Raw genomic sequence first — 14,336 nt, 5'->3', positions numbered from 1 at the left:
ATGGAGAGGGCTGGGTCCTGACCCAGACACATCTGATGATCAAAGTGCAGGTGCAGACAGAAAAACAATATGTTAAGAAAACATAAAATAAACCGTTTATATTCTCTCTGTGTGGCCCGCTATCGGTCTGCGGTGGTTGGGGACCACTGACTTACAACAAGTTTAGAGGCCATGCTACTAAGGAAGTTTGACTTGCACAACTTTCTATATCATCAAAACTGATTATTGAAGTTGCTGTATGTATATTTTCGACCCAACATATTTTATTTTGTTTGGAGAAGACCTATTTTACATTTATGAGAGAACCAAAACACACTATTGTTATGATTCCATCATAGAAAATTCTGAGTTCTAGGAGTCATTGCAAACTCACGACAGTCATGATGTATATGGGCTTTACGAGTGTGTGTACACTTTAGTTCGCTGTTGTACATGTCTGGTTTTAGCCTTAAAGTCTGCATAATGTTTGTCCTGTTGTGTTACTTTAGTAGCTTGTCTTTTTGTGCTTCACAACCTTTGTCCCACCCAGTTCCCATACGTTCAACCTAAACATCCACCATCCACAGGTTGTTTTTGTCTCGTGGTGCCGACATTAGTCAAAGGAACAGGGACGGAGAGACAGCTCTGGACTGCTGCAAATGTGGCTCCAAAGTGTGGATGGCTCTCAACACCAACAAGAAGCTGACTGATGCCAGGAGAGGACAGGAAAGACATGGAGAGAAAGTGCTCAACAGGTAGACTGCAGTACTGCTCTATGTTTACATGTCTGTGTGTTTGATGGGTTGTATAAAGATCTGGATGTTTTTGTATAGGGCTGTCATATGTGACACCAATAAGTCCCACCCAGGCGTGAACTAACCGTGACGTCACCCGTTGGTTTCAACGCCGAGAAAATGAAGCCTGGATTTTGCTACTTCCTGGTCGCCATTTTGGATTTTTTGGAGCCAGTGACGTAAAAAGCGTCATCAAACAGGCTGGACCGGAGAGCAACTCGGGGCAGGACCAGTCAATGGGACTGTCAATCAAGTATAGCCACGCCCCCTGGCTCCGCCAACTTTAACGATTTATTTAAAATTCAGTATTGATTTATTTTAAGATCGGCCACCTGATCTCTCATTTTGACCATGAAAACTAACGGGAAAAAAATCCTGAGCTGTAGAAAATCAGTCTATCAAATTTTATTTTTTCCAAAAATGAATTGGGGTCTATGAAGCAAAAGCTTTTTGGAGCCAACCCTAGCAGACGGCGTGATATTGCAAGTTTTTGACATTTCCGGGTTGGCTTCAATTCTGGAGCCAGATGCTACGTCCATCTTTATGTACAGTCTATGGTCCCACCAGTAAAACCAGTTTGCTAATAACAGCATGGGACCCTCTTGTTCCACAAAAACAGTTCTGTATGGGAATGGACACAGCACAGAGCCTGACACTGGGATGTGGATTACAGGATGGGGCCTCCACGGATCAGGCCTGTTCCACCCTACAGATCAGTTTTTAAGCACTTTATTGAGGGGTGGGGAGGTGGGGGTGTGAGGTTTCAAGGCCGGGCCAACACTTTGGGATCTTTATTGTATATCATCTTTATTTGATCTTTATTGTAATCAAGAAGAATCAAGAATCTTTTTTGTCATTGTGTTTCCACACATTGAACTTTCGTTTGGTGACTTCCAGCTATAGATGAAAAATGGAAAACGACACACTGTGTACAAATGAAATAAAATATAAATATGGTCCAAAAAATATTAATATGTAAACAGAATTAGTGCACATGAGCAGTAGGATGAGTGGTAAAGTACAATCCAGTGCAAGACTCGGTTCTTTATTGCACATAGTGTTTCTGTTGTGTATGCAGGTGGAAAATGGATTGGACAGCTCAGGGATAAAATCTTCTTCAGTCTGGAAGTTAGAATTTTTATGTTCCTGCACCATTTCCCCGAGGGAAGTGGAACAACCAGTCCATTTTGAGGGGTGGGGTCGGCAGCAATACGTCGGTCCTTCCTCTGGACCCTCGCACATTTTTATTCTTATTTTTTGCTATTTTCGCCTTTATTTGGATAGTTGCAGTGAAGGCAGACAGGAAACGGGGGAGAAGACATGCAGCAAAGGGCCAAGAGCAGGAATCAAACCCGGGCCGCTGCGTTGGAGACCAGCCCCTGTACATGTGTCACTCGCTTAACCTGTTGAGCTATACGGGCGCCCTGGTGCACATATTTTGAGTCCAGGTCTGGAAGAGGACTTCCCACAATCCCCTGTGCTGTTTTCACCACCCAGGATAAGTACTTTCTGTCCTGAGCTGTGCAGCTGCCGTACCACACTGTTGGACCAAGACAGAGGATGCGTTCTGTTGTGACCCTGTAGAAGTTTACCAGGAGCTGAGGGGAGAGGCCAGCACGTTTCAGCTTCCTGAGGATGAAGAGTCTTTTTTGAGCCTTCTTGACCAAGTGAGCTGTGTTCAGGAACCAGGTAAGGTCAGATGTAATGTGGACGCCCGGGAACTTGATGTTGTGAACACGCTCCACCGCTTTCCCTTTGATGAGGAGAGGAGCATGCTCTGTCCTCCTGAACCTCCTGTAGTCCACCATGACCTCCTTGGTTTTGCTGGTGTTCAGAACTAGGTTGTTGTCTGAACACCACTGAAAAAGGTGCTGGATCTCCTCTCTGTAGAGGGTCTCATCATTGTCCAATATGAGACCCAACTACGGTGGTGTCATTGGCGATTTTCACAACCGTGTTTGTGGAGTGGATGGCAGTGCAGTCGCTGGTGAATGTTGTGAAGAGGGCTGAGCTGAATGCAGCCCTGTGGTGTTCCTGTGCTCAGGACCAGTGTGGAGGATGTCCTGTCTCCCATTCTCACCACCTGAGGCCTGTTGATGAGGAAGTGCCCGAGTGACACAGCGATGTGGACAGTCCCAGGTTGTGGCGCTTCAATGCCACTTTGTCTGGGCACACCATGTTAAAAGCTGAACTGAAGTTCACAAACAGCATCCTCACATAGGTAGAAAGCTGTAGGTGGGTCAGGGCCATGCGAAGTGCCATGGAGACTGCCTCTGTTGATCTGTTCTCCCTGTAGGTGAACTGATATTTATCCAGACCAGCAGGGATGACGTCCTTCCTGTGCTTTAGGACGATCCTCTCAAATCACTTCATAATCACCAGAGTGAGAGCGACAGGGCAGTAATCATTCAGGCAAGTGACTGCTGATTTTTAAGGTCCATTCCTGAGAAGTTTGTATGGTGTTGTAGGGTGCATTATCTTCCTTGGGATGGGCACTGGTGTCAAGAAATTCTATTGTCACGGTGGTGTGTTTGGTCTGCTACAATGTTTAAGTGGATGGTGTGAGTCAAACGAATATCCACACGAATGTCTGAACACAAGATTTCCCACCATAGATAATAGTCAGTACCTCTGAGGCCATGGTTCCTTATCAGAAGCCTTGGAGTTGCTCCCTTTGTCACCACAGCAATAGAGACACTTTGGTGTTAGCAGCTTGTGTGGCTAATGTCATCGATGTTGATGTAAATGGTATGCCCCATGGTCAGAGCTTTGTGAAAACTGAGGGACATTTAGACACGGTGGAAATGTAAACACAGGGTGGATTACTGTAATAAATGTTACCTGTTGTCCTTCAGGCCAACCTAAACTTAATCGGTGTTTACATCTGTTAATCTCACCTGCCCTCTGTGCTCACATAGACCACATTTTATTACAACCAAGTAAGGCTTATCTCTATTACATAGTTTTCTATTTGTGCTGTTAGACGATGAGTATAAAATAGTTACATGTTAACTCAGTTAGCCAAGTTGATTTTCATCAACATGTGAGGTTGATGAGTTAACATAAGATCCATCTGAGAGTTAGATGAGATGATGCATGCCAGTGTTTGTGTGTCAAGTACAGAGCATGATGGGTTTTGTCTTGGCATAGCCTAAAGACTGGAAGTAGGGGAACTAGTCTGTCTCCTTCCAAAGTTAAAAAATATGTCTAACAACACTGTTAAATCTTGCTATGCCATACATATTGTATTAGTCTGAACTGAACACAAAGAGAAATGTACAAATAAAGTCTTTGTGTCTTCAGTGGGAGCTGAGCTCTCATGTTGTTTTTAACAACTTTAACTATTCCAGCACTGTGAAAGCATGTAGCTGCTGTTCATCAAGACACAGTTCCTGCATGGTGCTCCCTTCGAGAACACAAATGTTCATCTAAAGTAGTCATGATACAGTTTAATCAGTGAACTTAGACATGTTGGTGGGAGTATTTATCTGTCTGGACAGAGTCAGGCTAGCTGTTTGCCCTGCTTCCATTCTTTGTACTGGGCTAGATTAACTATATCCTGACTCTGGTTCTCTACTGAACACACAGACTTAAGATTGATATTGATATTCTACTGAACTATTTCTACCGAGTTAATAAAACTCCGGTCTAAGTGCTGTGCCCTAATATCTCCTAGGGACATTTCTCGAGGGTACGAGGCAGTTCCTATCCCCTGTGTTAATGGAGTCGACAGCGAGCCATGCCCTGAAAACTTTAAATACATCCCAGACAGCTGTGTCACCTCCCCTCTCAACATTGACAGGGACATCACTCACTTACAGGTAAGACTTCAGCTCTCAGTAAAGCATACATTTATTACAGAACTGCTTTCTAATAGGTTTACTGTTTCTCCTTTACACTTTAGCTGTTGGATTACATTCAGTTACATCAAAAATAATACAGCAATGTGAGATGAAAACTGCAAAATGTACTTCTAATTGCTCACTGTGTCACTCAGCACTGCAGCTGCGCAGATGACTGCTTATCCAGCACCTGCATGTGTGGTCAGCTCAGTCTGCGCTGTTGGTATGACAGTGTAAGTAACACACACTACCAAAATACAGTTTGAATTTAAAGTTCACTTTTGGTTTGGATAATATCTTCCAAGAAGTTGTGTCAGTGTCCTTTCCATTTAGAAAAATCAATTAGGGGGTATGCGAAAAACAGAATTTCCTCTCTGTGGATTAAAGAAGACAGGGAAAAACAAAACTCCAGTATCTATTTCATCATGTTGCTTGGTCACATGCACGTGTGCTGTTTAACAATATAAAACAGTTACTTAGCAAATATTAGTTTACCTTAAGGATCCTAACAAATTGTTGTGTCCTTCTTCTGCCTCTAGAAATGATGGTTTCAGATTGTCTGTTTTCATCTTAACCCCTTGATGCCTATTGTCGCAAATTCGCAACACTCCGCATTTTTTCAGACTGCAGCTGAGATAGCGCATCCATTCCCCCGGTTTGCCGGGTTGTGCATATTCAATACGTATCTTAGAATCTTTTGCAGGCACTGGTTTCTCATAGGACCGGTCGGTGTGGAACCTGACTATTATATATCTGTTATTATTAGTATATATCTGTTCTATGTGTAATTATCATTCTCCATGTATTTTAGCATCAGCTGGAATGCAAAAACACACACAAAAAATTTTTTTATTTAATCGTAAATAAATTCAAGCCTCAAGGGGTTAAACAGAGGTGGCTTATTCGAGTACACATACCATCATAGTATATAACATGCCAGAACACCACAGTGCGTACTTTGTTTGAGCAGCTGAAGTTCATACAGAAAAGAAATATGCAGAGAGAGAGCACTTATTGAAATGGTTAAGAAGATATAAAACAATTTCTAGAGGGGATATTTAAGAAGTCTAACAGGTTTCTCTCTGAAACCAGCAGATGGTCTAAAGAGAGAATTTGTGTTTTTATCCCTAATCGCAATTTGGACGATGTCTTATGGTGTGTGTGTGTGTGCAGGAGGGTCGACTACCTTTGGACTTCTGTCAGAGGGAGCCTCCGGTGCTGTTTGAGTGTAACCATGCCTGCTCCTGCTGGAGGACCTGCAGGAACCGTGTGGTCCAGAATGGACTGAGGTGACCTGTCCCTGTTTTTACGATGTTCAGTACACTTCTTCAGCTGACTGTGGTTTTAGCTTGTGTAGCGTTTGTTTAGTTGTATGCTCCTTCTAAAGTACAGTATTGGCTTACGCCTGATAATCACTTAATGTGTGCCCTTTACTGGGCAGTGACCTAGAGGTGACAGTGTGTATACAGGACACAGGACATGGCTAGAATACAGTGATTTTATCCCAGACCAGTGAAGAAGGGGCAGTATTTTTTTTCAGGAAAAGGATTAGGTAATTGTTCTGTCTTAATGTTCCTCTGGAGTGGGCTGCTGCTCTACCAGCTGCTCCAAGACATAATTGTGTTGTTGTTTGTTTCAGAGCCCGACTGCAGCTCTTCAGAACAAAGAAGATGGGCTGGGGAGTGAAGGCCATGCAGGATATCCCTCAAGGAACATTCATTTGCGAGTGAGGACAGGACAAGATTTCTTAAGAGAAATGACTGAATTCAGTGCTTTGCAGCAAAAAATGTTGAGCAGAAGCTGTGTCTGAGCTCTTTCTCTCTCTCCTGATGTTTCCACAGGTATGTAGGGGAGATCATCACTGATGCAGAGGCAGACAAAAGAGAGAATGACGCTTTCCTCTTCACCCTTGACAATAAGGTGTTTGACTTATTGACCCTAATTTTTGAAGCTGCACTAGTCAGGCATCCATGTTGGTAGTAAGACAGACAGCAGTGTTCACAAGAAGAAAGTGATGTGGTGTTAGAGAGCCCAGATCTCTGTAGATAGAACATTCATTGATGTAGTTTTTTTCACTTTGAAGTCGTGGGTTTTTCCCCAATAATGAGGTTGACACCAGGGCAGTGTTTGAGGATCACTTCAGAGAACTGTACTACGAGCTAGATTAGTGGGTCAGCGAGGAATGTGGAGCCTCCAGTCAGAGAATTCAGTATCAACAAGGTGGCTTTCCTTTAACCTGGCTGGAGCACCATGGTAGCTTATGCTGCAGACTTACCCTGGGGTGGAGCAGGTCACGTTCAGAGTTTTGGAATCAGTAGCTGGGTTTCCATTACAGTTTTTTGCAAAATAAAAGCGATATTTCTAAAATTTCGACGAAGTATATTTGCACTTTGAACGTGTTTCCATTGAAGGTTGTTCTGGGCAGAAGCATCGTAACTCTCGTAAAAAATCATCCCACAAGATTTCACTGCAGGAATATGGACTGTGGTTCCCACAGTCCTAGAAAATTCTGAAAAGTCCTGGAAAAAAAGTGATCCTGGAAAGTCATGGAAAAGTCCTGAAATACTGCCACAAATCAGGTGGTCCTGGAATTAGGATTATCAGCTACAAAAGTCATTGAAAGTCCTTGAATTCAGTGTTGCATGGATGTTGGTTGTGCTCAATATTCTATAGTGTGTTATGTCTGCACCTATCACATGACTATGGCAGCCATGCACGTGCACACATAGACCTAAAGGGGGGCTTCAGCCCCTGCCCTCGTATTGAAAAGTGCCCTCTTTTGCCCCTTTTAAATACATACATACAGTGCCTTGTGAAAGTATTCGGCCCCCTTGAACTTTTCAACCTTTCGCCACATTTCAGGCTTCAAACATAAAGACATAAAATTTTAATTTTTTCTCAAGAATCAACAACAAGTGGGACACAATCGTGAAGTGGAATGAAATTTATTGGATATTTTATACTTTTTTAACAAATATAAACCTGAAAAGTGGGGCGTGCAATATTATTCGGCCCCCTTGCATTAATACTTTGTAGCGCCACCTTTTGCTGCAATTACAGCTGCAGGTCGCTTGGGGTATGTCTCTATCAGTTTTGCACATCGAGAGACTGAAATTCTTGCCCATTCTTCCTTGCAAAACAGCTGGAGCTCAGTGAGGTTGGATGGAGAGCGTTTGTGAACAGCAGTCTTCAGCTCTGCCCACAGATTCTCGATTGGATTCAGGTCTGGACTTTGACTTGGCCATTCTAACACCTGGATACGTTTATTTGTGAACCATTCCATTGTAGATTTGGCTTTATGTTTTGGATCATTGTCCTGTTGGAAGATAAATCTCCATCCCAGTCTCAGGTCTTTTGCAGACTCCAACAGGTTTTCTTCCAGAATGCTCCTGTATTTGGCTCCATTCATCTTCCCATCAATTTTAACCATCTTCCCTGTCCCTGCTGAAGAAAAGCAGGCCCAAACCGTGAGGCTGCCACCACCATGTTTGACAGTGGGGATGGTGTGTTCAGGGTGATGAGCTGTGTTGCCTTTACGCCAAACATATCGTTTTGCATTGTGGCCAAAAAGTTGGATTTTGGTTTCATCTGACCAGAGCACCTTCTTCCACATGTTTGGTGTGTCTCCCAGGTGGCTTGTGGCAAACTTCAAACCAGACTTTTTATGGATATCTTTGAGAAATGGCTTTCTTCTTGCCACTCTTCCATAAAGGCCAGATTTGTGCAGTGTACGACTGATTGTTGTCCTATGGACAGACTCTCCCACCTCAGCTGTAGATCTCTGCAGTTCATCCAGAGTGATCATGGGCCTCTTGGCTGCATCTCTGATCAGTCTTCTCCTTGTTCCAGGTGAAAGTTTAGAGGGACGGCCGGGTCTTGGTAGATTTGCAGTGGTCTGATACTCCTTCCATTTCAATATGATTGCTTGCACAGTGCTCCTTGAGATGTTTAAAGCTTGGGAAATCTTTTTGTATCCAAATCCAGCTTTAAACTTCTCCACAACAGTATCTGGGACCTGCCTGGTGTGTTCCTTGGTCTTCATGATGCTCTCTGCACTTTAAACAGAACCCTGAGACTATCACAGAGCAGGTGCATTTATACGGAGACTTGATTACACACAGGTGGATTCTATTTATCATCATCAGTCATTTAGGACAACATTGGATCATTCAGAGATCCTCACTGAACTTCTGGAGTGAGTTTGCTGCACTGAAAGTAAAGGGGCCGAATAATATTGCACACCCCACTTTTCAGGTTTTTATTTGTTAAAAAAGTATAAAATATCCAATAAATTTCATTCCACTTCACGATTGCGTCCCAATTGTTGTTGATTCTTGACAAAAAATTAAAATTTTATATCTTTATGTTTGAAGCCTGAAATGTGGCGAAAGGTTGAAAAGTTCAAGGGGGCCGAATACTTTCACAAGACACTGTATATATAATAATGCACACTGCATTAATAACAACTGCACGAAAAAAACTGTCCCCCTCGGTATTTTCTTGTAATTCAGGGTCTGAGAAAGTGTCTGAGAAGGCAGATGAAAATCTGAAACTGGAAAAGAAACTAGAAGACCTCAAGCAGAAACTGAAATCACTGAAGTGACTCTTTTCAAGAAACATCAAAAGATGATGTAGCAGGAGAACCTGCCTATGGGTCTACTCAGCACAATAAGTACGGCACTTCGGCCAATGCATACAGTCTTTTATTCACCACACCGTCTCAACGTAAATAAAACAGTCTCTCTTCCTTGCCCGGCGCTACACCGGACCTCGTCCGGTAAACAGTCTCAACGTCTGCCGGCTCTCCACCGGTTCTCCTCCGGTAAACAGTCTCGGCGTCAGCTGGCTCTCCACAGGACCTCGTCCGGTAAGCTGCCCGCTCCACCGGACCTCGTCCTGTCCGCTGTCCTCCGCTCGTGCGTCCCACTCGTCCTCTCTGTCTGTGTGTCTTTTTGTCCTCTGCTCCAGCCTGCTACTGTGGAGGTAATCATGTCAGCCTAATTGTTACCACCTGTGTCAATTAACCTGACGCTGCTTCCAGACACTCTCCTCCACACCTCTCTCCTCTGCAGCTGAGCTCTCCCACGCCCATCGCCACAGATGAATTTTATGTGGTTACTGATTATGAATGTCCCATTGTTCACTTTGTATTATGTTACATAATGTATATTAGTAGGCTATTACATTACATATATTAGTAGGCTATAATAGTATCATGTACAATTTTATGTGGCCGTGACTCTGGAAAGATTGGTGCATTGTTACATAGTTGTAGAAACGTTCCCTTAAGGTGGTGGTCTGCTTTCTGTTCTGCTGAAATCACATCTTTAGCCTAGTAGTGTGCACAATAATTTTGCTGAATTTTTGTAGTTGGTATTTTACCTGACACTTTAATGTTGTTATCTAACACAGGTAGACTGTATAGTATCATAAAGTGGGTGGAATCGGCTGGCTGTAAGGGGTGGAGGAGGCCAGAAAGATTAGTTTGTATGAGAAAATTGTTTCAGAAATTCCATTCAAAGTCCTGGAAATTGGATGATTTTTATCCTGGAAAAGTCCTGGAATTTGGTTTTCAATTTTCAGTGGGAACCCTGCTTCTAACACTCTGCATTCCTCTGCTGTTTGCTGTCTAATATGACAGTGATGTTTTTCTCAAGAATAATGGCAAGAAAAGTCTCAGTCTCCTCTTCTGTCCACATGTACCGCGCCATGTTTTCTCCGAGAGAACTGGTCATGTGACCAGGTACGTCACGTCCGGTGACGTATAATTGCGGAAAAAGTGTTTCCATTGCGCTTTTGCGATATTTTTCAATATCGAAACGTCTGAAAAACCACCTCATGAGAGCGTAAAAACTTTTCAGCGATATTTTAGTCCTTTTTTGAAATTCAGGTGTTTCCATTACCAGTTTTTTATTGCGCTATTTACATTTTGTGCATATCTAAGGGTAATGGAAATGCAGCTAGTGTCTCTCTTTAAACAAAGTGTTTTCTGACCATTCTATATGAGTGATACAGATTCTCAGCTGAGGAATATGCTACATCTGCCAACATTTTGAGCGCTGTGTGACTAATACGATTGAATAAAGCCGTGCAGTTGAAGTATTGCCCACTGTATGCCTCACATTGCCATGGGAACCCAACATGTATTTAGTTGTGATGGTTAGTTTAGTTGGTGATGCAAAAAATCACATACACATGTTTTAGTGTTGGGTCCTGATTTCCTGCCAAGTCCGTTTACATGCTGGTACTGTCACACCTATGGATAATTTAGAATCACGAGTTAACCTCAGCATGTCTTTGGACTGCACCCAGCTAAAACCCACGCAGGCAAAGGGAGAACATGCAAACTCAGCACAGACCAACCCCAGGCCACGATTCAAACCGAGCATTCCGTCCTGATTATTCTCATATTTACCAAACTGGCATGGGTGCATGTGCAGTTAGGTTTGGTGAAGGGGTGGTGCTGTGGAGGTGCTGTCTGCTAGTAGGCTAATGCAGCTCCATGACTTCCTTTTTCTCAGAAGGAACTATGTAAAGGTGGATGAAGGTATTTATCAACAAGGACGACCTCACTCCTTTCATTGTGAAAATACTGCAGCTAATCATGATGCACACCAAATGTGGTCTACTAAGTAACGCTGAAGGACACCTGGTGCTTGTTGACCGCTGTTCCAATGCTTCAGTATACACTAGACAGAGTAAGGGAGTCAGATTTAAACTAGTACAAATGTATGTAGTTACATTTTGTTTGTTTTCCTTCTCTGTCTATGTTTCCCCTGTCATACTATGGGATGCAAAATTTTCCATTATGATTATGAAAGAACAATTTCTGGAGCACAGAGGAGTGAGGGTGGGATTAATGAATGAGCTGGATGGAAGACATCCCATGACTGTGGTTCTTACTGTTGATCATCTTGTGCAGGTGGGGGACATCCATTGTATTGACGCGAGACTCTTTGGCAACATCGGTCGTTTCATCAACCATCTGTGTGAGCCCAACCTGCTGGCTGTGAGGGTGTTCACCATGCACCAGGACCTACGCTTCCCTAGGATAGCCTTCTTCTCCAGTAAGCCCATTAAAGCTGGAGACCAGATAGGGTGAGTGACAGAAACAACAACCTCAGCTCTGTTTGCTGCCGTTGAAATGGCACGATAACAGAATGGTATGTTTTCCTCACAGATTTGATTATGGCGATTCGTACTGGAGGATAAAGAGCAAGTCCTTCAGCTGCCAGTGTGGCTCTCTCAAGTGTCGCCACTCAGCTGCCAGCCGATAGACTCACAGACAACCTCTGATCCCTTTTTTATCACTGTCAGTGTTTTCTTTAGCGTGAGCTCCTTTGGGAACATGAATTTTTCTGATGTGTAATTAGTAATTAAATTCTTAAAACATCTTTCCATTTTGTTTGTTTTTTATTATTACACATGTAGTTAGAGCTTCTTTCATGTTGGGTAATGATAAAATGAATGTTGGGTCTGGCTCACACTTAGGCCCTGTGATGGACTGGGAACTTCCTGGTCCAGGTCTAAGTCCGCTGGGATAGACTCCAGCCTGAACACGACCCTAGAGAGGACAAAGCGGTGGACAGAAAATGGATGGATGGAAATGTGATGGTTCGTAATGTTCCAGTGTATCCCAGACGTGTTGGATGGGGTTGAGGTCAGGGCTCTGTGCAGGCCAGTCACTCTAAAGTGGGAAAATGATTTCTTGTATTGAAATTGAACTTTTTATTCGATAACATGGCAAAATAGAGTTTTCATTATTCTGTAGCAGGCCTAGACTAACACACATATTTGTGTGGGATGCACGCTCCACGCATGATAAGAGAAAAATGGCATTTTAGGGGTAACTCCAGACTTAGGTGGTATTTTAAAAATATTTTCAAACATTCTGTTCTCCTATTTCTTTAATTTTTAGATTTGGTCTCATGACAAAAACATTTATACAAATTTAGTATTTTGTACATAGATTACTCGAAATTTGATGGGTGGGGTGTAAAATGTCCTCCAATTCTGGAATGACCCTTGTCCTGTGTCTTAACGTGTGTTTTGAGGCACTTTTTTGTTTGTTTTGTTGGTTATGAGTGCTATTGTGTTTGTTTGGCTAAGAAGCGAGTTGTTGTGTATTTCTTTAGCTAGTTTGAGAACTCTGTTAGCCTTCGTTTGGTTTTTTTTTTGGCTCCTTGATTTAACGAGCCACATATACAGCTGTTCATACCTGCAGTTCTGTGCTGCTCAGACCTAAAATTGGACCATTCAAACTGGTGATGTGGAATCTTGGAATTCTGCGTTTCATCTGATCCAACAAGATTACATGTTCTCCCTGTGCATGCGTGGGTTTTCTCTGGGCACTCCGGCTTCCTCCCACAGTCCAAAAATATGCTGAGGTTAATTGGTTACTCTAAATTGTCCGTAGGTGTGAATGTGAGTGTGATTGTTTGTCTGTATATGTAGCCCTGTGACAGACTGGCGACCTGTCCAGGGTGTCCCCTGCCTTCACCTGAGTCAGCTGAGATAAACTCCAGCCCCCCTGCTACCCTAGTGAGGAGAAAGCGGTGTACAGAAAATGGATGGATGTCTGAACCTCCCATTCCCAGTAACACACAATCCCAGGAATGTTCAGAGGGTTTCTTTAGATTTGACTTTAATTCACTTGGACTCAGTCATGGACTGATTAGAATGTGGTGGTGAAATGTCAGTACAGTTACACAGTTGATTTGTTTTTGGTATCATTTTCAAATATGTTGTGTTTTTTGTCTTGATTACATCGCTTTGTACCAACTACTGGTAAGCTGACTAGCTATGACAAGATTGGTGCTACTTTTGTCCCAGCTGTGTTGGAAAACCCAACAGCTTAAGGTTTTCATGAGATATCAATTGTTATTTTTAGGTTTCTGTGAGTTTCAGAGGAGAAAGTGAGGACTTGTCCGGGATTTGAACCCGGGACCTCTCGCACCCTAAGCGAGAATCATACCCCTAGACCAACGAGCCACACATACAGCTGTTCACATCTGTAATTCTGTGCTGCTAAGACCTAAAATTGGATCTCAAAGTGGCTACGTTGTGACTTGGGGCTCCACATTTCACCTTGTCCAACAGCACCCCTGGTGGTTAAAATGTTCTTGCTTTCTTCATGCTGCAGTTTAAATATCGATGTACAATTTTCTGATCTTGGCTGCTGAGACGGTGAAAAAGCTTCACCACGACAAGGTGGTGGATGAGATCTGGATAAGATGCTGAAGGCTCAGGACACAGTTGGGATGTCTTGGCTGACATGTCTCTTTAAGTGTCAAGAAGAAGTCAGGGCCAATCAATTTGCTCATTTATTGTATTCAAATTGCACTATGACTGTGGCATCAGTGCTATAACACAGTATATGCACTTTATTTTGCAGATGTACTATACAAATAAACTGCTTTTCTGTCTCCAACAATCCATGTCCATCCAGATTTGACCTTTTGAGTATAAAGTACCATGACCTGTTTGACTCTTTTGTGACCCCTGGCATTTCTGTGAGACAATGTCATTTAATTTTGTCCCCCAACGGAGCTGAATCTGTGGTATTATTGACACATTTGCAGCCCTGCACATTTTGGTATTAATGTGGAATTGATTGTAGTTTGATTTCAGTTCTCAGAGATTAAAGCAAGGGCTCATCCGGGATTTGAACCCGGGACCTCTCGCACCCTAAGCGAGAATCATACCCCTAGACCAACGAGCC

The 14,336-nt window shown here is 43.0% G+C and overlaps 1 protein-coding gene and 2 non-coding genes across 9 annotated transcripts in view; 1 reads left to right on the top strand and 2 right to left on the bottom strand.

The window, feature by feature from the left end:
* LOC110960192 (histone-lysine N-methyltransferase EHMT1-like) overlaps nt 1-12,009 on the top strand; it is a 33,121-nt gene extending 21,112 nt beyond the window's left edge. For 2 of the 7 annotated variants that reach the window (XM_022207342.2, XM_022207341.2), the window contains 8 exons: nt 567-734; nt 4,450-4,594; nt 4,771-4,848; nt 5,789-5,904; nt 6,255-6,341; nt 6,457-6,535; nt 11,538-11,713; nt 11,796-12,009. In XM_022207342.2, coding sequence (XP_022063034.2) covers nt 567-734; nt 4,450-4,594; nt 4,771-4,848; nt 5,789-5,904; nt 6,255-6,341; nt 6,457-6,535; nt 11,538-11,713; nt 11,796-11,892 — 946 coding nt within the window. In that variant the 3' untranslated portion in view covers nt 11,893-12,009. The other 5 variants (XR_007943090.1, XR_007943089.1, XM_051950654.1 and 2 more) reach the window with 5 other exon arrangements.
* A 1,525-nt stretch (nt 12,010-13,534) lies between these two features.
* On the bottom strand, nt 13,535-13,606 carry trnap-agg (transfer RNA proline (anticodon AGG)). The gene has a single exon. It is a non-coding gene; the product is annotated as a tRNA-Pro (tRNA).
* A 658-nt stretch (nt 13,607-14,264) lies between these two features.
* On the bottom strand, nt 14,265-14,336 carry trnap-agg (transfer RNA proline (anticodon AGG)). Its single transcript has one exon. It is a non-coding gene; the product is annotated as a tRNA-Pro (tRNA).

This window comes from Acanthochromis polyacanthus, chromosome 7, assembly GCF_021347895.1.
Source record: "Acanthochromis polyacanthus isolate Apoly-LR-REF ecotype Palm Island chromosome 7, KAUST_Apoly_ChrSc, whole genome shotgun sequence".
Taxonomy (NCBI): Eukaryota; Metazoa; Chordata; class Actinopteri; family Pomacentridae; genus Acanthochromis; species Acanthochromis polyacanthus.
The sequence above is the reverse complement of the archived record's forward strand: the minus strand, read 5'-3'. Positions and strand labels throughout refer to the sequence as shown.